This window comes from Psammomys obesus, unplaced genomic scaffold (assembly GCF_907164565.1).
Source record: "Psammomys obesus unplaced genomic scaffold, mPsaObe1.curated_primary_1811, whole genome shotgun sequence".
NCBI classification, from domain to species: Eukaryota; Metazoa; Chordata; class Mammalia; order Rodentia; family Muridae; genus Psammomys; species Psammomys obesus.
Genome location: NW_026585690.1, coordinates 3,632,262 through 3,659,502, shown reverse-complemented (window position 1 = coordinate 3,659,502; position 27,241 = coordinate 3,632,262). Strand labels below are relative to the sequence as shown.

The 27,241-nt window shown below is 40.3% G+C and overlaps 1 protein-coding gene across 2 annotated transcripts in view; it reads left to right on the top strand.

The window, feature by feature from the left end:
• Slc4a4 (solute carrier family 4 member 4) overlaps positions 1-27,241 on the top strand; it is a 397,249-nt gene that overhangs the window by 310,791 nt on the left and 59,217 nt on the right. For both annotated transcript variants that reach the window (XM_055596036.1, XM_055596044.1), the window contains exons 13-14: positions 8,168-8,301; positions 14,069-14,340. In XM_055596036.1, the coding sequence (XP_055452011.1) occupies positions 8,168-8,301; positions 14,069-14,340 (406 nt within the window). The remainder of the gene's footprint in view (positions 1-8,167; positions 8,302-14,068; positions 14,341-27,241) is intronic.

Genomic DNA, 27,241 nt, shown 5'->3' with positions numbered 1-27,241 from the left:
AGACATTTTCATCAATCTGCTCAAGTTGGAAAAGTATAATTTCCTATGCTGGTAAGAAAGGTACTTTTTTGCAATGCCTTTCATGCATAGTTATAGCAGCAGAAGATTGATGTGAATTGATAATTTACTGAGAAATGGACAATAATTTCTGTCTGTCTCACTGTTGCTCTTGGGCACCAAAGTGCTTTTCTTTTAGAAGTAGAAAACACAGAAGCATATTAATCCGTACAGCAGCCTGTCTTAGCTTCAACACATGGAACAAGAATAGCTGTGGGAATGATACAGCTTGATATTTTAATCAGCCACAGTGAGCAAGCCTGTTTAATGACAAAGTAAGGAATCCATCTTGCTTACCTGCGGTTTCAGAAAGGAGCTTTACCTTTAAGAACATGTTTTACAGACTAGGGAGATGTCTCAGTGGTTAAAGCCTGTGCTTGACAAGTGTGAGTCTTCCTGAAAGACTCCTGACAGCAACTTTGGGCCGCCACACACATGTATATGCAAATGTATGCATGCTCCTCTTACCTGAACATACATATGTGAACACACAAACATAAGAATGTGCTTTACGGGCTGGAGGGATGGCTCAGTGGTTAGGAGCACTGTCTGCTCTTCCAAAGGACCCGGGTTCAATTCCCAGCACCCACACGGCAGCTTACAGCTGTCTCTAATGCCCATTCCAAGTGACCTGATACCTTCAAGCTAATGTACATAAAATAAAGATAAATAAATATTAAAAAAAAAGAATGTGCTTTACAAGTTCTCAGTTAAGTTTATTGACAGAATTTAGGTCATTTGTTAGTGTTAGTGTTAGTGAAGTTAGTGTTATTTTTGTCAACTCTGTTTTGTTGGTGATCAGAAAATTAAAATCATTTAAATAAAATTGGGAACCCCAAATGATGCTAAAGTAAAAAAATGTGTATTTTTAGCTTGTGGTTAATTTAAAAATAGCTTCTTCAATATGACATTTTCATTATACCTTTTAATACATGCTGCAAAATGTTCATGCACAAGTAGATAAACATATAGGATTTTATATAAATGCGATTGCATATTCATACTTTATGTTTGCTTTAATTTGATTCTACACCTGTGGTTTTAGTGAGACAGAATATCAGTTCATGTTCATACTGACCATCCGTCCCTCTCCACACTTGTGTCCTTGCTGTATTCTTATTTGGGGGAATTTAGTTTTTCCTTATTACTCTCTGTTTAATAAGGGTATTTTCTTTTACTTGTTAGAGAAAAATTAACAAATTTTTTCTAGTTCCATAATGTCTTTTAACTGTGTTTGTGGCTTCTTTGGCTATACAGGTTTTAACTTTGGCAATCAAGCCTTCTGCTGTTCTTATTTCTTGTTTGCATGCTGTATTTAAAGCGGCTTTCCCTCCCCAAAGATTAGAAAAATATTTACCCACATACTTTAGTTATTTTATGTTTTCGTTTAGTGTTTTATCCATCTGGAATTGATTTTTTTGTGTAGTGTTAGACTGGAATTGGGTGTCTCACATACATGGTCACAGCTCTTCAAAGGATTTAAGGCCTCTGAATCTTGCCCTTCATTTTATTTTAAGAGAGTTCAGACTCTCCTGCTAGGCTCATGCTTTTCTCAAACAGATGTAGTTTAGTTTCTGCTGGTGGTGTGGCTTGAAATCCTGTCTGTGGCACACAGCAAGGACGCCACGAGGATCTGGCGCTTCCTTTGGACAGGACAGAAATGTTACAGGATAAAGTCATATTGTGGAATAAAAACAAAGGCTCAAGAGGCAGCATTACCCCCCCAATGTGTGTGACAGCTCTTAATGCTCTTGTGAAGGAGGAAAAGAGATGTTTGAATGGGTGTACCTCAAACTTGGACCAGAGAATCACCTCTAGACACTGATTCTCTAGGCCTCCTCTCCTGGTCATTTTCAGAGATGCCAATTTAGTTGCTCTGTATGGATATGAAGAATTAGTATTACAAGAACAGACAAACACATACATACCCTTCTCCAGTAATTCTCGTGTGACTTGAAATTTGACTTCAGTACTTCCATTCTTTCTTTCCTTAAAAAAAGATTTATATATATTTAATTTATTTATATTAGTGTCTTTCCTCCATGTATGTATGTATCTGCCTGGTATCTGCTGATCCACAGGAACTGGAGTTACAGAAAATCATGAGGTGCCACGTGGGTTCTGGGAACTGAATCCAGGTCCTCTGCAAGAGCAATATGTGTTCTTAACTGCTGAGCCACTTCTACAGCACCCACTAGTATAATTTTTTAGCTTTCTTAGAATAATGGGGTTTAGCTTCTGCTGGGATGTGCCATTAAAATTCATGCAGGTTTTTAGCACTCGGAGGGTGAAGGTAGCCAGATCATGAATTTGAGTTCAGCCTAGACATCAACGAGTTCAAAGTCAGCCTGAGCTTCAAAACAAGACCTTTGTGTCAACAAACAAACAAACAAACAAATTATCCAAAACAGTAAAAATTACAGCTGAGTTGGATTTTCCTCACTGTCTCTCGTGACACCATCCACCTCATTTTTCTTGGTTGAGCGTCAGATTCGAAGACTCATCCACCTAAATTTAATTTTATTATTCAGCAAGCTGCACAGTTCATGTAAATCATCCCAAGCAGGAGCTAAAATTTTCCCACTTTACGAGTAGAAATTTAGAAAAAATGTTTTTAAAGCTTGTCATGTCACAGTGATATTGGCGAATGCACTGTCACTTAATGCCACTGAAATGTTTTATTTCCTAAGTCCTACTAGTTTGCAGATTGTATAAGACACAGAAAACTCTGGTGTTTGTCTTTGCCTTTATGTTGTTTTGTCCCCTTTCCATTACTGCTGCCAAGCAAGCCCTCCTACATAGGGTAACAGTTATTAACCCAAGCAATAAGGTCCTCACTGAAAAGCATCTAGAGTCACAAGAGTTATTTTGTGGTGTTACGTGAAGGTAAATTTCACTGAGGTTGAAGGCATATATTATTAATGTCTAATGTCCACTTCTTTTGAGTCTGCCTGGTTGACATTGCTATGGGGGGGGTGTCACTTACAATTCTTGTTCCAAGTAGCTTAAAATCATAGTGCAGCTATTTCAAATACAGCTGCAATGTAACATTTCTTGACTCCTCCTCCTATGGTTTAACTTTCTGTATGCTTAACATTGAAGTTTTGAGACTTGTTCTACTTTTCCTGGCTGTTTTGAAAAATAGGAAATCTTGGGTTAACTTTCATACCCCAGGCAAGCAGAGAAATAGTTACAAATTGTTTTGGGTGAGCATTTTGATTTCAATCCTGTAACATGAAATAGACTATTTTGTTTTTCTCCTGAGAATCATTTTTAATTTATTTTTAACATAACTTTTTTCTTTATTACAGTTCATTCACTTTGTATCCCAGCTGTAGCCCCTCCCTATATCACCCTCCCTCCCTCATTTCCTCCTATAACATGTCCCCAGTCCATTGATAGGGGAGGTCCTCCTCCCCTTCCATCTCACCAGGACTTTCTTTCATAGTCTTCCTCTGTAGCCTGGTAATACTGCCTCCCCCCTCAGGGAGGTGATCGAAGAGCCAGTCACTGAGTTCATGTCAGAGAGAGCCCCTGTTCCCCTTACTAGGGAGCCCATTTGGAGACTGAGCAGCCTTGGGCTACATCTGTACAGGGATTCTAGGTTATCTCAATGAATGTTCCTTGGTTGGAATATCAGTCTCAGAAAAAAAATCTGGGCCCAGATTTTTTTGGTTCTGTTGCTCTCCTTGTGGAGTTCCAGACCTTGCCATGTCTTTCTATCTCTCCATTCTTTCATGAGATTTCCTGTATTCTGCCCAAAGTTTGGCTATGAGTCTCAGCATCTGCTTTAATACCCTGCTTGGTAAAGTCTTTCTGAGGCCCTTTGTGGTAGGCTCCTGTCTTGTTCCTTGTTTTTACCTTCTCCTGTTGTCTATCCCATTTGCCTTTCTGAATGAGGATTGATCATCTTAGAAAGGGTCCTCCTTCTTGCTTAGCTTCTTTAGGTGTATATATTTTAGTATGATTATCCTATATTATTTGTCTAATATCTACTTATAAGTGAGTGTATACCCTGTGTGTGTTTCTGCTTCTGGGATACCTCACTCAGAATGATCTTTTCTAGATCCCACAATTTGTCTGCAAATTTCATGATTTCCTTGTTTTTAATTTCTTAGTAGTATTCCATTATGTAAATGAAACTGAAAAGTTTCTGTAAAGCAAAGGATGCTGTCATCAGAAAAAAACGACAGCCTACAGATTGGGAAAGGATCTTCACCAGCCCTGTATCTAACAGAGGGCTAATATTCAGAATATATAGAAAAGAACTCAAGAAGTTTAACAGCAACAAATCAAGTAATCCAATTAAAATATGGGGTACATAGCTAAACAAATAATTCTCAATAGAGGATTTTTGAATGACAGAGAAACACTTAGAGAAATGTTTAACATCCTTAGTCGTCAGGGGAATGCAAATCAAAACGACCCTGAGATTTTTACCTTACGCCCATCAGAATGGCTAAAATAAAAAAACTCAAGTGACAACATATACTGGAGTGGATGTGGAGAAAGTAGAGCCCTCCTCCATTCCACGTGGGAATGTAAACTGGTACAACCACTTTGGAAATCAATCTGGAGCTTTCTCAAACAATTAGGAATAGTGCTACCTCAAGACCCAGCTATACCACTCTTAGGCATATATCCAAAGGTGCTCAAGTACACAACAAGGACGCTTGCTCAACCATGTTTGTAGCAGTTTTATTCATAATAGCCAGAATCTGGAAATAACCCAGATGTCCCTCAATTGAGGAATGGATACAGAAATTGCAGCTAAGCATCAATTTTAATGACAGAAACAACTCTTCAGGCCAAAGTGTTGCTCCCAAGTTGTCTATATTTTAATGCAGATTTTAAGAGCCACTACCCCCTTCCCACTGAGGACTGGTTTTCCTCTTTTCACGCCACCCCTTGCACCTTCTGCCTGTTTTGAAGGAAAAAGAAATAATAGTTTCCTTGTGGGATGAGGGGGATGAGAAGACATGAGGGGAGACGCCTGATGTTATGTCTCTACTTGGTGTTCTGCTGTGCTTTTTTTCATTTAATCCAACAGTTCTCAACCTATGGATTATATCCTCTTGAGGCTCATATATCAGATATCCTGTACATCAGATATGATTCGTAACAGTAGCAAAATTATAGTTATGAAGTAGCAACCAAAAAATTTATGGTTGCGGGTCACCACAACATGAGGGACTATATTAAAGGGTCATAGCATGAGCAAGGTTGAGAACCACTGCTCTAAACCAAGTGATTATCCAGTATGGTAGCCATAGGCTTAAAGGAAGAGATGCTTGGCTCTAGGCAGGAAAATGGAGGAGCTGATTTAAGTTCAGGTAGCTCTGTCTGCAAGGTTTGCCCCAGTGCTGAGCCATCTGGCTGAGACTTTAGAGCTCATCTAGCCCAGGCTCTTTATCTGATATCCAAATGGGCATGCTGCATATGAGAGGTTGCTGTTATTCAAATAGCTCTCTCTGCCATCAGAGACCATGCTAGACATGTTCCGTACACTGTCTGATCTAATGTGCAGATTAGAGATCACACTGGGGACGGACGGGATACAGCCTGTAAGCCACCCCGGGACTGGGACTCTCCCCAGCCCATTTCCCTGCTGTGTCACCATTTGCTTTATTGCTTGAAAGAGGTGAAGTGACATTCCGGAGATCATCGGGTCTCTTGTGACAGAACAGTCTAGACTTTGGATTTCCTGATTGCCGGCTGTCTGCTTTTTCTACCGTTTCCTAGTAGGTACCCTCTGACAGCAGTGAAATAAGGTGGGGAGCCAACCAAGAGTGTCAGGGCACTCTGCAGCCCCTGATGCCACCACACCCCCAAGCCCAGCCAAGAGTATCTTGGTGAAGTGCTAGGACAGTTGTCCCTTCTAGAAGTCAGATGTAGAAGTATCTTTGAGACTCATGGCTCTTGATAAGACATGATTCAATGCAGTTGTCTTTTAAAATTCAATACTGGTGAGCTCTGGGTGTGATAAATCAGAAGAGGTGTTTACAATGATTTCTTTTGTAAGTTTCATTAAACTCTAGTCACAGTTAAAGTTATTCACTCCCTGAGATTATTTTAAAAGTTTCTGTGTTGTGAAGAGGAACATGTCAAAATGTGGTGAAAATAGTTCTTTTCTCAGAAATGCTGGAAGCATCTCTCAGTTTAAGCAAGTTTCCAGTGCAGTGTGTATAATAAATCACCTGTCTGTGCTTCAGGACTGTCAGCCACAGAATGGAAAACTAGCACTTATGAAAGGATCAAGTACTGAAATAAAAATAATCTGCCTTTGAATCATCACATGGCTTCCATAAATCACAGTGGTTTTCTGGATGAAATTGGTTGCTATCTTTACTGAATGAGCAGCAAGGGCTCTTGACCTTTGATAGGGGAACGGACGGTGTTGCTCCCCTCGGCAATTACTGAGAACCGGCAGAGCACGTGGAGGGAAGGTGAGCAGCATGATGGGAGGAGAACCAGAAGATGCAGGAAGACCTTGTCCCTGCCCTCATGGAGATTAATGGCTATGGCAAGCCAAGCCAAGGATCCTAAATCTCAAGTTCCTTCTTTCCAATTTCACACCCTGCCTCACATCCAGTCTGAGCTGTGTTTTGGTCCTGTGTGAAAGATAAGACATAGGGATTCTTCAGTATTTGATGGAGAATGATGTGGTGTTTCTGTGCCTAATGCATGTACTTAGGCTGCATTATAAACAAAACAACTTTTACCACCCTGTCAATGGATTATCTGGTCAGCTGAAGCATTCAGGGTAGCTAAAAATTAAATAAAAAATTGTAAAAGCCCCTATTTATGCACAGGAGCTGAGATTTTCCCTATCTAGAAAAATCCAAGCCTATGGCACATGCTTAATACTTGCAAAGAATGACGTGTGATTAGATGGGGACACATATCCAAGAGTTCTTGCCCACAGTTCATTCACATCATTTAACTCACCTGCGTGTCACAATGTCACCAGTCAGGAAATCAAGACAATACTGTTTGGGTCACAGGGGGATCCCTTTTGGTCATGTCTGTCTAAATACATCTTGATTGTGCTGTTTCACTTCGTGTTTGAATTCTCTTCTATGAGATGGTTATAAATAATGGGTGCCACTCTTTAAGCTCTGCATTGGTACTCATGTGTGTAAGTGGGGTCCTCTCTGTGCCCCTCCTGCTGGATGAGAACCTGTGCTCTCCATGACATGATTAAGGAGGGTCATTTTGTGATTCTTTCGGGTATTGTTTCTGGCTATCCTAAAGGAAAAGAATGGGTTGGTGTCCAGAGATATGAACAAAAGCTTTAGCTATTTATATCTCTGAACATTTATTTTTTCTAACAATAAGGTTCCTTGAAGTTTTTGTGCAGTTTGCATTGGAAAATACGTAAGCATGAAATGAGAACTGTCATTGGAAAATGCATTGGCAGGGAATGAGAATTACCACCATCACCACCACCATCACCACCACCACCACCACCATCACCACCACCATCACTACCACCGTCACCATCATCATCATCACTTTCACAATCAGTGGCTTAAAGATTGCAAATGGCCAGCTGAGCACTCTTGGCAGTTGATGGACACTGGGGTAGGAGGAGTGAGTTTTCTTCGGGAATGTGACTTCCTGAAAACGTTGCTCACATTTTCAATGGATGGCCCGTACCACAGGTGTACAGACATGCAACCCAGTGGGTTATGAAGAAAAAGAGAGGGGGGACATTAAGTGGGGAAGTGGATATGGGGAGTGATGTGCAGGAGCAATGAAATATGGTGAACAGGGGTGGATATGATCAAAATGCATTGTCTACATGTATGAAATTAAAATAGAGATAAAATAATTTTAAACATTACAGTATTATTATTATTATTATTGTCCTCTTTGTCCTCATCTCATGTTCAAATATTCTCTGTTAGAAAACAAGGCTTTGTGTTTAAATTATAGCCATTTAACAGTACCTACTACGTGCAAGGTACAATTACCCTGAAACAAACACTGGAGAACCATGACAAGAAACAATAGAAGCAGCTTCATTCTTTGGCAAGCATCACAAGTAGGAAGAAGGGTGCGTGTTTGGTTGGGTTCTGCTTTACCATGTGAATATTCTTTCTTGTAGGGAGTGTTGGAGAGTTTCCTGGGCACGGCTGTCTCTGGAGCCATCTTTTGCCTTTTTGCGGGTCAACCGCTCACCATCTTGAGCAGCACGGGACCTGTTTTGGTGTTTGAGAGACTTCTGTTTAATTTCAGCAAGTATGTGTTGGTCTGTGTGTCAGTCTGTCTATCTGTCTAGTTATTTGACCTCCTATGTTGTTCCATCTGGATAAAGCACGGAATAGCAATGAAATAGACCCAAGAATCTGCCAAAATATACTGGAGTGATAAGATTTGGAAGTCAAAAGTGCCTTAATGATTAAGTTGTCCAGAGCTTAGTTCACAAGAGGCCCATCTGTCGTGCTTTCTGCTCATTCCTTCCCCAATAATTCTCTTCCTTATTGCCTTGTTTCATGTCTGGAGGGATGACTCCCAAGAACTAAAAGCCCCAGATTCCTTTGCCCTCCAGGGCTTCCTGCTGGTTTAGATAATGAAGAGAGAGCAGAGTTTCAGGATGTCTCTTTCTCCCATCATTCCCTGCTTTCAGCACAGCAACCTGCCCTGCTTGCTGACACTGCCCCCTGTCAGGTGGCCTCTCTAGCCTAGTTTTAGCTCTCCAGGCTCTTGTAACTCCATTCCCTGTCTGACCTTTACAAACCCAAGATTGATCATGGCTTCCTGCTCTAGTTAGCTCTGAGTGCCTCCACATTGCCATGTTAAGGGTAGGGGGAGTTAGGATTTTGTAAGTAGCCTGATTATTTTGTTTTCCTTGGATCCCAACCAAAAATGTCCTTTTCTGCCATGATACTGAATCAGGGAAGAAACGAAATAACTTGTGCTAGGTCACATGGTTTGTTAATGAAAGAAACCTGATATTCTTAGTCGTTGGTTCTGAACTCCAGTTCTCCTGTTCTTCACTGTAGGTAGCTTCCAGTATCCAGATTAATAATTTTGTTAAGAAATTGCATGATCATTTTAAATGAGGGATGGAATATTGAGATAAGTCAATTATTTAAATTGTTATTTTAGCACTGAATAGATTCAAAGTAAAAATCAGATATTCTTGTCTCTTTCCATATTTTGTATTGTTACATATTGCAGGATTTTTTTGTCTGTTTTTGTTTTTGTTCTTTTCAATACAGGGTTTCTCTTTGTAGTCCTGGCTATCCTGGACACACTTTGTAGGCCAGGCTGGCCTGGAACTCACAGAGATCCAAACTCACAGAGATCCACCGGCCTCTGCCTCCTGAGTGCTGGGATTAAAGCTGTCGGCCACACACACAGCCTCCAGGAATTGAATTTTAGAACAGCCAGGGTCTACACAGCAACTGTATTAGTTATTTTTCTGTTGTTGTTTTAGGATGCTCTGACAAAATGTAACTTAGGAGAGAAAGGCTTTGTGTTGACTTCCAGTTCAGAGGGAATAAAGTCAATCACAGCCAGAAAACCATGATGAAAGAAATGTGAGGGGCCCCTGGCAGTCAGGAGGAAGAGAGAAAACTCGAAATGGGGCCGTGCTGTACAACCCCAAAGCTTACCTTCCAAAACTTGCATAACTAGTGCTACCAGCTGGAGAGCAAGTGTTCAAACCCACAACTCTAGGGGAGATAGTTTATATCAAACCAAACCATAACAGTACTTGTGGATTTAAGGGCTCTCACATAACTTTTGAAATTGCACGTGTCATTGAAACTGATTATGAGTTAAATGAGACAGCGAAGGTTTGAAACCTTCTTTTAAAAAATCTGGGCAAGAGAAATTGGTGAAAGCCTTCTGAGTATTTGAAGTTGCAATATTAAAATTTGTGAGTTTACTGTAGACCATTATTATAGATTTCTCCTCCACCACAATTCTGAGAAAGACATGGAAAGAATTTTGTTCATGTCAGTTTATAGAGAGAGTCAAACAGTTTTTATATGTTTAAGAAAACATTTTGTGAGACAAGAAAGGCTTCATGGGAAGATTAAACAAGCGTGTGCTATAAACAGGAACAAACAGACAGAGCCTTGCAGAGAGATTTATTGGATGAAATGTGATCAGAGTCTGAATCTACAGAAAATGTTTGTGTCTTGGTTTGTTTTACTTATTGTAGGCTACAGAGTATTTCCTTCTACCAAGTGAGTTCCTTTCTCACTTTCCCTTCTGTTTCATCGTAATTGGTGCTGTTACATAGTTTCAAGCAATTTATTTGAAAACAGTTGTAAAGCAACGAGAAACATTTGCAAAACTGCCTTAAAGTCAGCATTGCCTATTATGTGACAAATGGTACTTTTATTCATGATGCTATGAATGTATTCATTTGCTTCCTTAGAATGCCTGTAATGCTGCTTTTCCCTCTGGATACAAAGTGCTTTGTGGCTCACCATTTCCCAAAGCTGGTTTGACCCAATATGCAGCTTAAGAGATGCTCCACTGGAAAAAAGCCTGCTAGTGTGTCTTAGAAATACTGTGTTACAGTCTTTGTTTGGTCATTCTCTTTCCTCTTTCATACACTGAAGAATTACGCGACTATTAGTTTGTCTTGCCCAGTTTTACCCCAATGTAAAATTCCCTTTCAGGAGCTATAGTTGAGTCCTCTTGAGTAGGATCAGGGGTAGTTATTACAGATTGCCAACTGATAATGCTACAACGACTCTCATCTTCAGCTTCTTCTTGAAGCTGTAAACGTTGTGGGCTCATAACCATGCCATTGTTTTAGTTAGTGATTTTATTTGAGTCATTCTCACTAAAATACCCTGGCAGTTTGAAAGTCTCTTAGAATAGCTAGTTTGGTGTATACTGTTTAGATTCTAAGATTTAAGCTTGTATGTGCATTTTTTCCTTTGTGTCCAAACTCATGATGTTTTAATTGCTAACAATTAATGGATTTGTTTCTTATCCTTTCTTGCAAACATCAATTCTGTAACAACCTCTAGAATTCTTGGAACAAATCTGGAGTGGTTTAGCTTTCAGTCTGGGCATGGTGGTGCACGCCTAATATTTCAGCATGTGGAAGGCTGCGGCAGAAGTGATCTCACTTTAAAGCCAGCCCGGGATATATGTTGAGTTCCAGGCAAGCCTGAACTATTGAGTGAGCCCCTTTCTCAAAAAAACAAAAAGAAACCAACCAATCGAATAAAAAGGATCATTTTATTTTCATCTTCTTAGGAAAGCAAAACTAGATAGTTGTTTTAGAACTTTTAAGAAAAATGCTCAAATGGTAGTAAAACGTTGCTTAGCTTGGTCTGGAGCTGTCTCTTATGATAATGTGAATCACCTCAATTCTTAGGGCATGTTTTTTTCTTCTTCACTTTGCTTATCTTACACAGACATGTATAACATTAATTAGCAGAGATGTAGGTATACACAGAACTGTAGTAGGAGGTAAAGCTATTGTTAGATTACCTCTGCAGATCTATAGAACATAACTTCTTTCTAAAGTGTTCATAATTATTTTTGATCTGTTCTACTTTTCACCTAATGGGATGAGGCCTATTCCCATTTACCCAGAGTCCATGAATTTAAATGTTAATCTCTTCAGAAACAGACCTGGAGAAACACACAATAATGTTTCACCACACATTTGGGCACCCCATAAGCCAGTCAAGTCGACAAAGAATTTACTACCCCAGTGTGTAAGAACCTTTAAAATCTAACATTCTGCAATTATTTCCTTGTTCTGTGTGGTAACACACAGGCCTCTGTGTTGATGATTGGAAATGATACCTTTGGGAAAGAGTTAAAACAGTAGTTAACAGTTATCAGAAAATAGTTGCCTAGAAGCAAGATTGAAAAATGTCAGGTATGCAGGATCCTAGGTTCTTAAGTTCTATCTCCTTTCTCACCAGGTTATGAGATAGGACGATAAATTATCAACTAATGATCATTTAAAAAGCACTCACTTTCGACATAACTTAAAGATAATAAAAAAAATGTCAATCCTTGACCCATCATCTCCTGTCGATTTTGACTTAGAAGGAATGGGAAGGACATTGAAAGACAGCAGCCTAATGAGATGACAATGGTCTGTTCTAAGTCGTATGTGGAACAGACCCAGGCAGAACAAGACAGAGGCAGGTGTTTCACACCCAGTCATGGTAAAAGCGAGCACTCGATGAGAACCTGTAGTGTTTGGCCGCGTCATGGCAGGGCAACCTCTCTTGATGTGATAACAGCCCATGTTTGCCCTCCTGAGCTCTTGCTGGTCATGCTCTGTCCACACTGCCCTTTACAGCCTAAACTTTATACCATGGCTCTTTCAAACTGTTCCTCTGCCTCTTAGCCTGGCTCTTCCTACTCAGTCTGGAAAATTTCTTCATGCATATTCTCCAACACTTTGGTTTTCTTTTCTGCAACTTCATTTCCTCCCAAACTTACTCACCCTTTTCCCTCATGACTCGGTCACTCAGCATTTTATAATATGATTTCCTGTATCATTTTGTCTCCCTTAGGAGAAGACAGTCCTGAGTTGTGCACACAATTAACCAGTGTATTACCCTATATGCACCTGATATCAATGCTTTTAAATACTTTACACTGTTCATTAAAATAATACACTGTATTATTAAAATAAACTTTTTTTGAATTTAAGCTTATTCTTTAACAATTTCATATATGCACTATGTTATACTCATCCCTACCCCCTCTTGTCTCTTCTTCACCCCTATGACCCCTCTTGTCACCCCCAGAAGTCCCTTTCCAACACTGTTATCCTTTTTGGTGTTTTGTAAACCACCTGGTTCAACCAAGGTCATTTGTGTATACCCATGCTTGGTATTAGTCATTGAAGTCCTGTGGGTTTGCTAGTAGACAGGCAAGCGAAGGCAGTAACCCACTATCCTCCAGAATTAACCTGCAAATAGTAGGTTATCTATGAGTTACAGGGCTCTGTTCCCCACAAATACCTGACTATTTCTGGTCTCCTTTTATTTTTATGCATCTAGTGTAATAAACTAGACTATGATGTGAGTTTGTGATTGTAATTTTGTCTTCCCCCAAAGATGGTACAGATGTCTTCTGTCTCTAATGTTATTTTTCCCACTTTGCTACAGTAGTCCTTGAGCATTGCGAGAGATAATTGTCAAGAGATAAGTATAAGTATCTGTGTAGGGCTGAGCAGTCAATTACTTATTATCCCATCTTGAGAATTCATGAGTCTCTGATTTCACTGTCACTCACTAGCAACAGAGGCTTTTCTGATTAAAGTGAAGATAGCCTTTGTCTATAAACACAGAGATTTAGTGGACATTTGTTAATTATTATCTGTCTAACTAAGCAGCAATATTAATATTAAAATCTTGTCTAGAGCCTGTGATTTCACCAGCTGTGGTTCCTTTTCTTCTTTTCCTTTCCTTTCCTTTTATTATTATTATTATTATTATTATTTTTATTATTATTTTAGCAGATTTACAGGACCAGGCATGGGGGTTTCTCTGGTACACAGGTCTCAGAGAGTAATTGGTTTCCTCTAGAACAGTCAAGCCACTGCTGCACAATTGTGCATGTGCTTGTCAAGTTGGCATTATGGTTGGCATCTGGGTAAGACCATGGACACTGTTTCCTGCCAGCAGCCCTCATAGTACCCTTTGGTTCTGTGGAAGCCAGCTTAGCAGGGTGGAAGCTTCCACCTCAGGAGTTATTTTTTGAAAGCAAAAATTAGTGAGTTGAGTTGTACACACTAGCGCTAATTGTACTTTCTAAGTGCCCCCCCCACACACACACACACAAACAAAAACAAAAATACTTTCAGAGTGATTCCTAAAGGTAGCTTAATAATATCCTCAAACTTAAAATTTTCTGGGCAAAAATTGAGCTTTATATGTAGTTTCTGAAAGTGATCTGTATGCTTAGCAACCATTCTATAGGCATTTTAGTGGTTTTATGTTCTGCATGTTTCCTGGAGAGCTATCAAAATACCTGTTTTTATTTGTTTGTTTGTTTTTTCCAGGGACCATAATTTTGACTACTTGGAGTTTCGTCTTTGGATTGGCCTGTGGTCGGCCTTCATGTGTCTCTTTCTGGTGGCCACTGATGCCAGCTTCCTGGTTCAGTATTTCACTCGTTTCACAGAAGAAGGTTTCTCCTCTCTGATCAGCTTCATCTTCATCTACGACGCTTTCAAGAAGATGATCAAGCTAGCTGATTACTATCCCATCAACTCTGACTTTAAAGTGGGTTACAACACTCACTTCTCCTGCGCTTGCCTGCCGCCCGACCCAGGTATGGAAACCTTGGGTAGGGCTTGTCCGTTCACTCTGTGTAGGAAGGCATGAACTGGTGCTTGCCAAGTTTCAGTGTTCCTTACAAAAGGATCTTCTGATTTTCCCTGAGAAATCATAATACTCTATTTAACATATTCGGTATCTGAGCATGTTATTCAATGAGGAAATGACACCAGGATCACTGCGATGGGAAAAGAGCCAGCTCGGTACTTTGTGATTACCTCAAACTGTCATATTTACAAGGAACCCATGTCTACATTATTCGTAGTTTTATGAGGTAACTGGAGAGGCACAGGAATGCATATAACAAGTCTAAAGATCAGATGAACCCAATTCTCTAACTTCTATTTCACATTTTATTGATTCTTGATTGCTACGAGAATCTCTTCCTTTAAATGATATTTAAGTAGCTTATCTTAAATCATAGAAGAAAAAAACAAATGATAATTCAGATTTCATAAGTTGAATCATGAAATTAAAAAAGGAAGTTCAGGTTTAAAGACCTTTATTGCATAAGTGGGACCTTTTAGTTTAACTCTGCTTTGCAATGTCAGTAGGAAGGGAAAGGCCAAAGATAAGCTAAGAAGGAAGGAAAGCATACATACTAGTAACAGATTTATAGTGAGGGCAGAAGAGATTAAGGTAATATCTGTGAGATGAATGTGATGGCACATTCTTACTAATTTAATATCCTTCTATCCAAACTCAAGTCAATATCAGGGTTTTTTTTTATATAAAAATGTGTTCAAAGTCTTATGAAAGATGTTTCTTAGAATAATTCATCATTGATTTAGAGAGCACAAGACTTATGGAAAGAGGACTCACCCTGAGCAAGGTACTCTAGATGTGCAATGACAGACTAATGGGTTGGTGTTGGTATTATACAATTTAATGACAACAGAATTGTGGATGCCACAATATACAACTAGCTATAGATTGCTGCTACTTAAAGTAAAAATTGATATGTATGTCACACTTTCTGAGTGCGGCCTAGTGGGTTGGGTCCGATAGACTCCTGGGGTGGGATGAATCTGGATTCTGAGGGTAAGCCTTTTCATATTTATAGTAAGTAAACATGATTGCACTATGGGCCGGAGCTAAAATGCATATGGATACAAAAGTTAAAGGATTGTTGTGCTTGTGGGAGGCTGTATGTGATTATTTCCAGGTATGCTGGTGGTGTGACTCACCCCCCACACCCTGGGAATGGGAGACCAAGAGATTAGGAATATTGATTTTCATCTCCATGGTGAAGAAAGAGAGTAGCACCTCATGGGTCATCTGTCATGATGCTGATGAGACAACTGGCATCTAGGACTTCACACCTACAACTACTCTTGTCTAGTTTAAGGATAATAAACATTCATTAAGATAAGCCCACACTTAAGATTAAGGCAGGGAAATACAAGACTGATATTTCAGTGTTCAGATGAGCATGAGTTTTGTAGAGTATTAACAGCCTCAAGGTGGTAGTACATGAAATAATTCACAGATTAGAAAGAGGCTTGAGTAGGACAGGTTAGTATATGGCCAGTGAGTCGGGACCTCTAGAGAAACAGAACTAATATATTCATTATATAATACAGATGGGATTTATTAGAATGGTCTAGCTAGTATAACAATGGCTACCACTCATGGAAAGTCCAAGAATCCAGTAGTTATTTAGTACATGAGGCTGGGTGTCTCAAAGAAGTAGGCTCAAATGCCAGTAAAGGAATGAACTTAGCAGTGAGATCCAGGGCAAACAGGCAAAGAACAAGGACTGTCTTCCTCAATGTCCTTTTTGGAAGCTACTACCAGAATGTGTGGCCAAGATTAAATATGGATCTTCAAATCATTTAACTAAGAAAAATCCCTCACAAGTGCACTCAGCCACTGGATTTTAGTCAGTTCTAAATGTAGTCAAGTTGATAACCAATAATAGTCATCACAGCCTGTAATTCCAAAACTCAGGAGATTGAGGCAGAAGGTTTGCCACAAGTTCAGTTCGAATACAGTGTGAGAATCTGTCTCAAAACCAGTGGCAAAAACTGGCCCGTAGCCATGACACGTGTTATTTTAATACGTGTAGATCACACCTGCTCCTCGCCAGAGAAAGACCGCTATAGGAGCTTTTCTTGGGAGTATGTCTAAAAGCCATGGAAGCCATCATTATGGACTCAAGAGAAGTCTCAACAGTGAAGAGATTGGATTCAGGGGCTGGGGACAGAGTTCAGTAGTGCAAGAGCTTGCCTGGTATAAGCATAACTTTATGTTCAATCCTTTATACTACAGAAAAAAGGAAAATTCATAAGTGTATTGACGATGGGATTTTGAACCTTCTTTTCCATTTATTTATGTGTATTCATTTACATAAATACATTTATGTGTTTATGCAAAAGCCTGTACGCTGACTTGTTACACATGTCTGAGTAGTCAGTCATTCAGCAAGGTTTTCTAAAAGAAAATAATTACCACTCATGTTTTATGGTTTGAGGTGTTTGTGAAGCTGGATGAGGGATTTGTCAGCACACTTGTCACACACAAAAGATAGAGCTGCTCTTGGCCCATTCTGCCTATGGCTAATGGAAACTTTCATTATTTCTTTTAATTGGATGGTGACATACCAGTTAATATTGGATTAAGGAAGGCATTGCTGAATGTGTTCAAGGAGAGAAAGAGAAATGGGAGAGAGAGAGACAGACATAGGAAGAAGGAGAGAGAAGAGAAGGGAAAGAGGGGTTGGGAATACAGAACTGGGAATATTTCCCTTCCAGGATGAATCTTTGTATGAAAAGGTGGCACTGAGGGCTGAGCCAGCTTCAGATGTGCAGTACAGGTGCAAGTTGCAGGATAATAGTTACTGCCTACCCGTGTCCCCTAGGTGATGTGAAACCCCATTCCTGAACTGCTGTCACGACATCCACAGTTCCCATTCCCTCTAGTTGGTACCAGTAAGGAGCTTATGTTTCAGTACCAGTTGACAGATGCCAAAAGTATGACTGGATGAAGTTCCTTCTTCCCAGGCAACTTGGTCTCTTTTTTTTCTTCTTTCTCTTTCTCCTCCTCCTCCTCCTCCTCTTCTTCTTCTTTTTCTTCTTCTTCGATGTGCTTGATACTAATACATACCTTTTAGAGCCGTATTAAAGAAGGTAGATAGGCTGGTGTATGCCTCTAGTGAAGAAGAACTCGAGAGGATGAGGCAGGAGGATTTCAAGTTTCAAGCTAGACTGAGCTATCTAGTATCAACCTGTTTCAGCTCCTCTTCTAATAAATTAATTCAGATAAGGGCTTAGAATGTTTTCTAACATATAATGAGCATTTAAACATTACCTCCTTTATTATTGTTGCTATTACTCATTACATTTTAACCTTTGGTATGAGTGACAGCACAAAGAAACTGTCAGGTATCATTTTTCCTTCTAACCATACACCATTGGGTGTCAGACTCTTCTGCCTCCACATTGTTGTTACACTTATTTTTGTGGTTGGTGGCACTCATGACATATATATAGGAACTGGTGAATGTTTAAGCCTGTGGAGTTGAAACCTGCTTGTGATTTGGAAAATGGCATGCAGATATGTCTTAGTCACTGTCCTATTGCTGTGAAGAGACACCATGACCAAGGCAACTCTCATTTTAGAAAGCATCTAATTGAGTTTCAGGGTCTAGTCCATTATCACGATAGCGAGGAGCATCTTGGCAAGCATGTGCGGTCCTGGAGAAGTAGCTGAGATAAATCCTGATGTGCAGGCTGAGAGAGCGACTCTGGGCTCCGCTCAGGCTCTCAGGACCTCAAAGCCCAGCCCTAGTGACACACTTCCTCCAACAAGGCTGAACCTCTAAATCCTTTTCAAATAGTATGACTCCCATGACTAAACATTCAAATATATAAGTCATTCCTATTCACATCACTGCAAGATATATGCATCTTTGGTAACAATTTCACATGTTTTCTAATTTCTGTAATGTTAGTAACTATAGGAGGGGCATGGCAGAATACACCCTTAATCCCAGCGTTTGGGACATATAGGCAGGTGGACCTCTGGGTGTTCAGGGCCAGTGAATTCTAGGCAAGCCAAATCTACATAGTGATACCAGGCTTTGAGAGAGAGAGAGAGAGAGAGAGAGAGAGAGAGAGAGAAAATGACTATGTAGTTCCTACTCAACACTTTGCCACAACCTTTATAGTTGAGATAGCAAACTGCAAAGACTCGTCATAAATGTATTCCTTCTGAAGAGCAAGATGAAAACATGCTAGGGAGAGTGGCACACACAGCTCAAGTTTGATCTCAAAGAACAACAAAAGGCTGGTCTTTCATCACAACATGCACTTCTAGTAAAATAATTCAGTCAATGAGTCAATAATATTTAAACTGGTGGATGGCTTGTTTTTCGACCCTGGGGCAGTATATAACAACAAGCCAGCCACTGCACAGACGGAGCCGTGATCCTGCAAATTGAGGAGATTCTACAGAAGTGGAAAGAGTCACTAATCACTAGGAAGACTCAATTCATGGTCACAGTATTTTATGGCCTTTTAAAATTGTTTTGAATATTTCATGCGTGTATTATTCTTCCTTCTTTGAGGATTTCATAATACATATAAAATGTATTTTGGCATATCCTTCCCTTCCCCAACTCCTCTGAGAGTCTCCTACCTAATCCTTCTGCCTGCTTCTTGTTCTCTTTTCGCTTTTGAAAATACGACCCATTGAGTTCAGTTAATGCTTCCCACACTCTTGTGTTTGTAAAGCCATCCTCTGGAGTTTGGGCAATCTACCAGAGGCCACATCCCAGGGGAAAAATAAAAGACTTTCCTTCCCTCAGAAGCCAACTCCTGCCAGTAGCTTCTTGGTTATGGTTGGGGTCTTGTGAGCCCCTTCCTCGTCCTCGAGACTGGCTTAGTCTCGTGCAGGAAACCACAGCTGCTACAAATGGATGTATCTGCGATATCAGGCTAGATAGACAAGATTTCACAACACTCTTGCCCATCCTCAGGATCTTATATCCTTCCCATTTCCTCTTCTAACTTTTTTCCTGGAGAAGGAAAGTGTCAGAAGAGTAAACTGTGCGTCCTGTTTGCAGCTGATTATCGGCACTGTAGCTGGTTATGTGTCACTGCATTAATCATTACCCACTCTACAAAGAAGCTTCTCTGGTCATGACGAAGAGTAGTCCTAATCTAAGGATGCAGACATAAATGTTTAGAAGGGAGTTTGACAGCATGACCATTTAGCCGAAACAATAATAGTAGGTTTCTGCCTGGCACCTGTGACTTCCCCAGCCATGGGTTTTTTTTGACTAGGCCTGATTACCGTCCCGTGGGGCAGGCCTCAAACCCAATCAGAAAACAGTTGGTTATTCCCAGTAACAGGCACGCCACTACTGCCCTCGTGGTCACTTTTTTCTTGGTGCGTCTGTTTTGTAACACGCGTGGCTCAGTACTGGATGGAGTAGCTGATGTCTGCTCTCCCTAGGCTGCCTGTCACCTCCAGGTACAATGAAAGGTAGCCAGATGGGAGAGAAATTTCCATCATTTTTAGGCTGATTTCTCCATGTCCTTCAGTGTCTTCAGAAATAGGCTCTTGCCATCATTGCAACCAAGAGCAATGACAATAGCCTATGTGGGAGCCTTTGTGGCCTCTCTGACCAAGAGCTTGTATGACAGTAACCCATGTTTGGCTTTAAGATTTTCATTGAATAATCCAGGACTTCTAGGAGCACTGCTGTCTACTTATAGAGGATGCCTCTGTTCAACCCCCCCCTTTTTTTTAAAAATACATTTTTTTAGTTTATTTATTTATTATTTTGAGACAGGGTTTTTCTGTGTAGCCCTGGCTGTCCTGGATGGCCTTGAACTCAGAGATCTGTGTGACTCTTCCTCCCAAGTGCTGGGGTCAAAGACATGTACCACTAACACCTGGCCTTAACATACTTTTCAAATTAACTTATAGAGTGTTTTCACCGTGAATCGTCAGTTTTGGCTAAGTCACCCTTTCTTTCCCCCCTTTCCCACATCTTTCTACCCCCCCCATTCCTGCTTGCACTGTTAATCCCCAGTACCTACTCACCTGTGTAGCTTTGTATCACGCACTTTAAATTTTTCTTCGTGAGGACAATTCTTCCTCCTTCTTACATTCCTCATTCTTTTCAAAGGGATTTTTTGTTATTGTTTTTACTTGATGTCAGAGTGTTTTAGCCACGTGTATCCATGTGCACTACATGTGTGCCTAGTACTGTAGAGGCTTTGGGTCTTCTGGGATTGGAGTTACGGACAGTTGTGAGCCACCATTCGGTTGCTGAGAACCCCGGGTCTTCTGAAAGACCAGCAAGTGCTTTTGCCTTCTGAACCATCCTCCTGCATTGCCCCTTCCTGATCCTTCTTGTTCTTGAAAGTTTTTATAAAATCTCATAACTTCCTGACTGTCCTTTTCCTTTGTGAGCCTTTGTTACACTCTTTTCGCTCTGTCATCAATCGGGAACTCGAAGCATAGGTCTTGTTTCGTTGAAGAATTAAGAAGGAAATTAGCCAGGAAGTTCGACATTCATCTGTAGACACACGGCTTGCATACTAAAATTCTTTTTTCTCCGACGTGATGATAATTAGTGTAGAGACAATAGATTCACTACTCACCATGCCTGGATGTTTACCTAGTAGAAGTATGTAAGAAAGAGGATAATTCAGGAGCCCAAAGTGAAAACAAAAATGTCTAGTTAGAAGCTATGCACCACATCTTAGATCATTGCCAACCTCTCTGTGCAGGAAGTCATCAGTGGGCTAAAACAGGGGTGACAGCCTTGGAGTAAAAGTTGAACCCTGACCTTGGGCATGACATGGCAGTATGGCCATGAGATAGAACAACTAATTAACTAGTTCTTTGCTCCATAATCCATGAGCTTCATTCATAGTGTGACTAAAGGTTTGTTCTTAACGTTACTTGGCATCAGTCAATACTGAATCAAAATTTGTCTTTTTTTTTCATAGTTCTCATTTTCTTGCACAATAAACTCCCTTCAGTTTAATTTTATAATGTTCTTTAAGGAGGTTTAAACATTTCCTTTTCCCCTCAGTAAGCTTCTACTGCAAGCTGAGCCTGGAGAGTCATTAATAACCAGTTTGCTGTTATATACAAACAGGAAACACTTGCACCTGTATCTGAGGGAAAAAAAAAGTGGATTTAGTTCAGCACATGTAGAGTATTTATTACTATTATATTGAGGCCAAAGCCATAAAAATATTGTGCACTGTATTCAAAATCAGGTAGCAAAGGGCTTTCAAGTGTTAGGGGGGGAAAGTGTTCAATTCACCTCAAGGGAATCTATATAATTCATCCAGAAACACGAGTGCTAGGATTTTTTTAAACTGGATACAAAACATGGACATCTTTCCTTAAACTCACTTTCAATTCTCCCCGCCCCCAACCATATTTTTTTTCTCCTTCATCAGTCATCGGGAAGGTGCTGGGAGTCTACTTCATTGATTTTTAAAAATTATATTCCTTGAAATGATATGGGGCTTGTGCACCTGCAGAACCACACTTTCTTATTGAAAACAATTTTAACAGCATGTTCTGATGACTCTTGAAAAGGTATTATATTATAAATAGTGTTAATTATTTTCAAATGACCAGAGGTCCAGTTTTATTTGACCCAGACTTTAGAAATATATTTTTACTCTAGTCACTCTGATTATTTGCATAATGTATAAAGGTTATGATGAACACGTGCCCAAGGCTGTGTTAATAGTTTAGAAAAGGTCAAAATGAATTTTCTGACCAGGTGTGAGTCTTTTATCTGGAAGAGAAAGAAGCTTTGTTAAAAATGATAAATTATAAAAGGAAGAAAAATAGCCTCAGGGGAAAGACACTGTGTTGCTAACAGACGGGTTATATTTTATTGATTCGTTGTTAACTGTTCCAGAGAGAACGTGCTTAATAATGGATGAGTGATTAAGAGGAGAAAATTCTTTCTCAGACATCGAACACATCTCTGTCTGTAATCTCTCAGAGTAAATGATGGCCTTTCTCCTGGTGTGAAACTATAAGACCAAGCCAAACGACCAAATTAGCAGTGCCTCCCATGCTCTCACCTTTATTCTATCCAAGCATGGCGAGACAGCTGAATGCTCGGAAGCAGTTGTCACAAAGGCAGAATTTCACTGTCATTTCTTTTTACATGATTTTTCTCTCAGCCTAATTGATAATAGCATGTTGCTGCCTTTGAAAAGCACTGCTTGCTTTGTGTTGAATCCTGTGGCCCAACAGGGCAGTCAGTGTGTGTTTCATAGCCCAGGTATAGAAAATGAGGAAGTGCAGTGTGATACTGATTTATCTTTTATGAATGGTGCCATATTAAATGCAATTTCTCTTTTATTGCAGGTCATTTCTTTTTTTTTTTTTTTATGAAGTCGGTTTAAGTCATAAAGTAATAGCAAAACTTAAAGTATACGTTGAACTGTACTGTTCCTCCTGCTTGCCCTTGGGACATGGCTTGATTAGCACGGTCGATGTTCTGTCATTGATGGTCATGGCGGCTCCTGGAAAAGCCACACGTGACCAGAACACCCACCATTGCAGTCTCCTTTCACTGTCCTAACCTATATTTCAATAGCTTCCCCATGATGCTTGTAGAGACTGGACAGGGAGAAAGAATGATTTTGGATTAGCACCAGATCTAGCTTTGTGTTTTTATAAAATATATGTTTGGACAAGTTTCCCTGGAACACTGTCTGTGGCACATTGGGAACGTGACGATTGGTAGAGATGGAGGAGGCATTGTTTTGTGGAAACAGTGACTAAACGTTTTCCACTTGGCACATCCACTGTAGCTCCGCTCTCTAAGAAAGCATGCAGCTTCGCAGGCATGCTTGCAGGAAGAGAGTCTGCCGCTCAAGACCGGCTAACTAACTTGCTAGTCACAGGAAATCTCAAGCTTTGGGTTTGGTAGAAGTACTTAGGAAAAAGAGTTTAGAAGGCTGCCTAACTTTGTTTTCAGACTTAGAGCGGAGAGTGTGGTAACCCGTAGCTGTTTCTTCCAGAAATTGCCTGATTCACCTTGCCATCACCTACAGAAGCTGTTTTTGTTGTTGTTGACTTAGACTTTTAAAGCTTAGACTCGCCCTATTAAGCGAGGTGGTATAATCAGGTTTCCCAGGACCCTGAAATCAATGACATGCTCCTGTAGCGAGATCGGTTTTATCTTATATCCAGTACCCTCTTACTTGATTTCCTTAAGTTGATGCTAAGAGCGGAGTAAACCACACAAGCCTGAGAGTTGTAGAGTAGCCTTTCAGATCCTCCTTGTTCTCAGCTCCTTGTTACTGTAGCCGCGACAAGCTGTTGTGATGCTGATTCAGATTAGATGGATATTTGGTTGGCACTACACAAATGGTAGGCATCTACCAGGTAATTTCAGCAAACCTGTGTTTAAATAGCACAGTATCTGGGTTTAATCCTCATAAAACCTTTGGGAAGTAGATGACATCTCCCCAGGTCAAGCTCTGCTTTCTGTAGGTTCTAGAGCTAGCAGTGATCTCGGCACCATTCGCTTAGCTCTGACCTGTGCTAACAGTTTTGCCCATATTCCACTGTTGAATCTGCTTTGCAACCTTATGGTGTGGTTGGATTTCAATGCAGCAACACAAGTGACTTGGAAAAGTGAAGTAACTTCCTTAAGACCACGGTTAAGGGAAGGAGTGTCAGAGCCCTGTGTTTTGCATGTGGCACAGTCGGAACTGAAATAGTCGGAAATAGCCAGAACTATCACGCCCCTCTCTGATGTGGAGCCGGACCTGCCTACACGAACCAACTGTTGCTCACATTTGACCACATGGCCTCAAGTGAGCTTGTACCTCTTCCCACTGCTATAATTTCTGCTCCTGTGTAAAGATTGCCATGTTGAGCCTTGGCATCAGGTCCCTGGAGAACTGAAGAGGCTTAGCTCCTGCAGCTGAAGCCATTCTATCCCCTGGTCCTTTCCCCAGACCTCTCCACAAGCACTTCAGGAGGAAGGGGCCACCTTAAGATTGAAAAGTGACACACTTTCAAAATGTCTGTTTCTGACAACAGGCCTTCCTCCGTTCTGGACGTGGATCTAAATGGTGCTCAACTTTGACACACACACACACACACACACACACACACACACACACACACACACAAAGTGAAAAATCCAAATAAGGGAAAAACCATAAACCTGTGGGGGCTGCACGGGAGAAGCTGTCCTGGTGGTGGCTGGCTGCCTCTCAGTTACCCACGTTCTTAAAGCAGAGAGGTGGCCCTTTCCCCTGAGCCTTGATGCTCAGCTGAGAGTGAAGACGGAGTGCAGCGTGTCTGGGCTTTTCCTTTTGACCTTTCCAGAATCCTAATTAAGGATATTGCAGATGCCTTATAAATGGATCAGTCTGCAATTGGATGCCAAAGTGTTTATACTCTGTCTGGACCTAAATGGTGCCCAGCGGCCCTTGTAGATCAAGAGCCCAGCTGTAATCGATCATTTTCTCATCAGTGAGCCTAAAGAAATTTACTTTTAATCTCATTTATGGACTCTACCAGATCCTGCCAATATGTATTTATAGAAGTGCTTATATATACACATATATGATTATTAAAATAAGCAGAGAAAGTATTGTATACTTCTTCCCGTTCTTTAGATACTGCTCTTCTGGGATTTTTTTAGGGCCAGTGTACTTTACTCGTTTATCTCAGGTGAACACTGAAAATGTAAAGAAATATAACATATAACGGAGTAGAATTTTTGCATTCCCAATACGTGGGAGCAGTTCCTGAAAGTTCAGTCTTATTTTAATTTCTGTATTGTCTATAATTATGTCACAGAGTTAGAGTCTTGAATGCCCCCCCCCCCACTCTCTAACCATTGTTGGAATGCAGAGAAGTGTGTTGCAAGGAAACTTTCAGCATCCTGCCGTAGGAGGCTGGTGAAGTTGCACTGAAAAGCTAGCTGAGGAAGAGCAGCCTGCCACACTCGGAACAGTGCCTGTGAGCTCACGAGTACTGACTCATTAGTGAGCACTGTCCCACCTTGAATTCTTGGCCCATACACATCATCATCATCTTGATTTTGATGATGGGGAATGCTGGTAGAAAAGAGAGTGAGGAATTTAATAAAGTCTGACCTCAGGTGATGCTACTGACTGCGCACTTAGAGAAGGCATCTGTCATGGCTTGTTTTAGTCTTGCCCAATATTTAAGTCACGTGAGAAAGGCTATCCAGGGTGTTCTCTACGATGAATTATGTATTTATTTACTAAAGAGTGTTAGGGTTGAAACCCAGGGTGCCATGTTTGCTAAACAGATGTTCTAGCAAATGTGATAAACCTTTAGACCTATACCATGTTTTTAAATGAACAAATTGAGTATTGTAAAATGTCTTAGTCAGGGTTTCCTTTGCTGTAAAGAGACACCATGACTAAGGCCACCCTTATAAAGAAAAACACTTTATTGGGGCTGGCTTACACTTTCAGAGGTTTAGTCCATCATCATGGCGGGAAGCACGGCAGCATGCGGGCAGACATGATGCTGGAGATGCTGAGAGTTCTACATCTTGATCCACAGGCAGCAGAAGGGGACTGTGTCCCTGAAGTAGCTTGAGTTTGTATGAAGCCTCAAAGCCTGCCTCCACAGTGACACTCTTCCCCCAACAAGGCCATACCTCCTAATAGTGCCACTCCCTCTGAGTCAAGCATTCAAACACAAGACCAAGCTTATTCAAACCTCCACATAAAATAATGCACTTTGTCATTGTTCAAGAACAAAATACTGCTAAAATCCTAGCTTTATTTATAGTACTTCACTAACTTTTTTTTTTTTAATGATTCTTGTCTTCTTGCGTGGGCCAGGCATTCTTTAGCTTACTTGACTCTCTTGGATTTGTAATGAAACAGAGTAAGAAAGCATATTGTGTGTGTATGTTAGGGAGGCTGTGTTGGGTAGTACCTTCTGGCTAATACTTTCATAATTCCTAACCTTCAGAGACCGAGTAGATTTTAATGTTGACTCAAACTAGGGCTCTGACCAAGCATTTCTTTGCCTTTAGGTTCTTTTTCTTGTCTATTTCCTTTATCTGTATTTACTTTCATTCATTTCCAGTGAGGAAACAATGCTCGCCCAGCTTTGTTAACCTGAGTTAACACATTGAGTGCCTGAGAGTTCAGATTAGGACTATGTAAACTCTAGGGAAGAGTAGTGAGGATGCTATTCTTGTCCTCATGGATCTCCTAGTTCATATTTTAACCAACACTGCTACCACACACTTCTCCTTAAAATTTTATATAGGCAAGATCCAAAGAAATACAGAGAGTGAAGATGACAGTTTGGAATTTGACTGGCTAGGGAGAACCAAAGAGCAATTTATATTGAATAAATGATAAGATTCTCAGATAAAAGCTTAATAGATGCTGTTTCCTATCACCATTAGTTAAGTATAGTCTCTGTATAACAATTTAAAATGAAAATTTCCTGTCAGTGGAGAAAAGGTTCTATCTGATAAAAATGAAATGTTTTAAATGATATATGATATTTTAATTTTTAGACCCCTAAAATAAAACAACTAGCAAAATGTTTCCAAAGTGAAGGTTAGTTTAATTCTTCTGCAAGGTACATCCTAAATCTACAAATGACACCTTATTATATGAAAGTGTTTTAAGTTTAATTATATCTTCATCCTCACTATATTTATATCGTCTTTTTAGTGCTTTTTCACACATTTTGCAAAGACAGACTTTATCATGTGCAGTTCAATGTTCTAAACACTACAAATTACTTAATACTAAGTAAAGCGCCACAGTGTGAGGTTTTCAATGTGTATGAATCCAGTAATCAGCTTAATAACTGGCAGGCATTCCTTTCACTAGACAAATGTGTATTGAATATGCACTAGAGACAGAATTATAGATAGT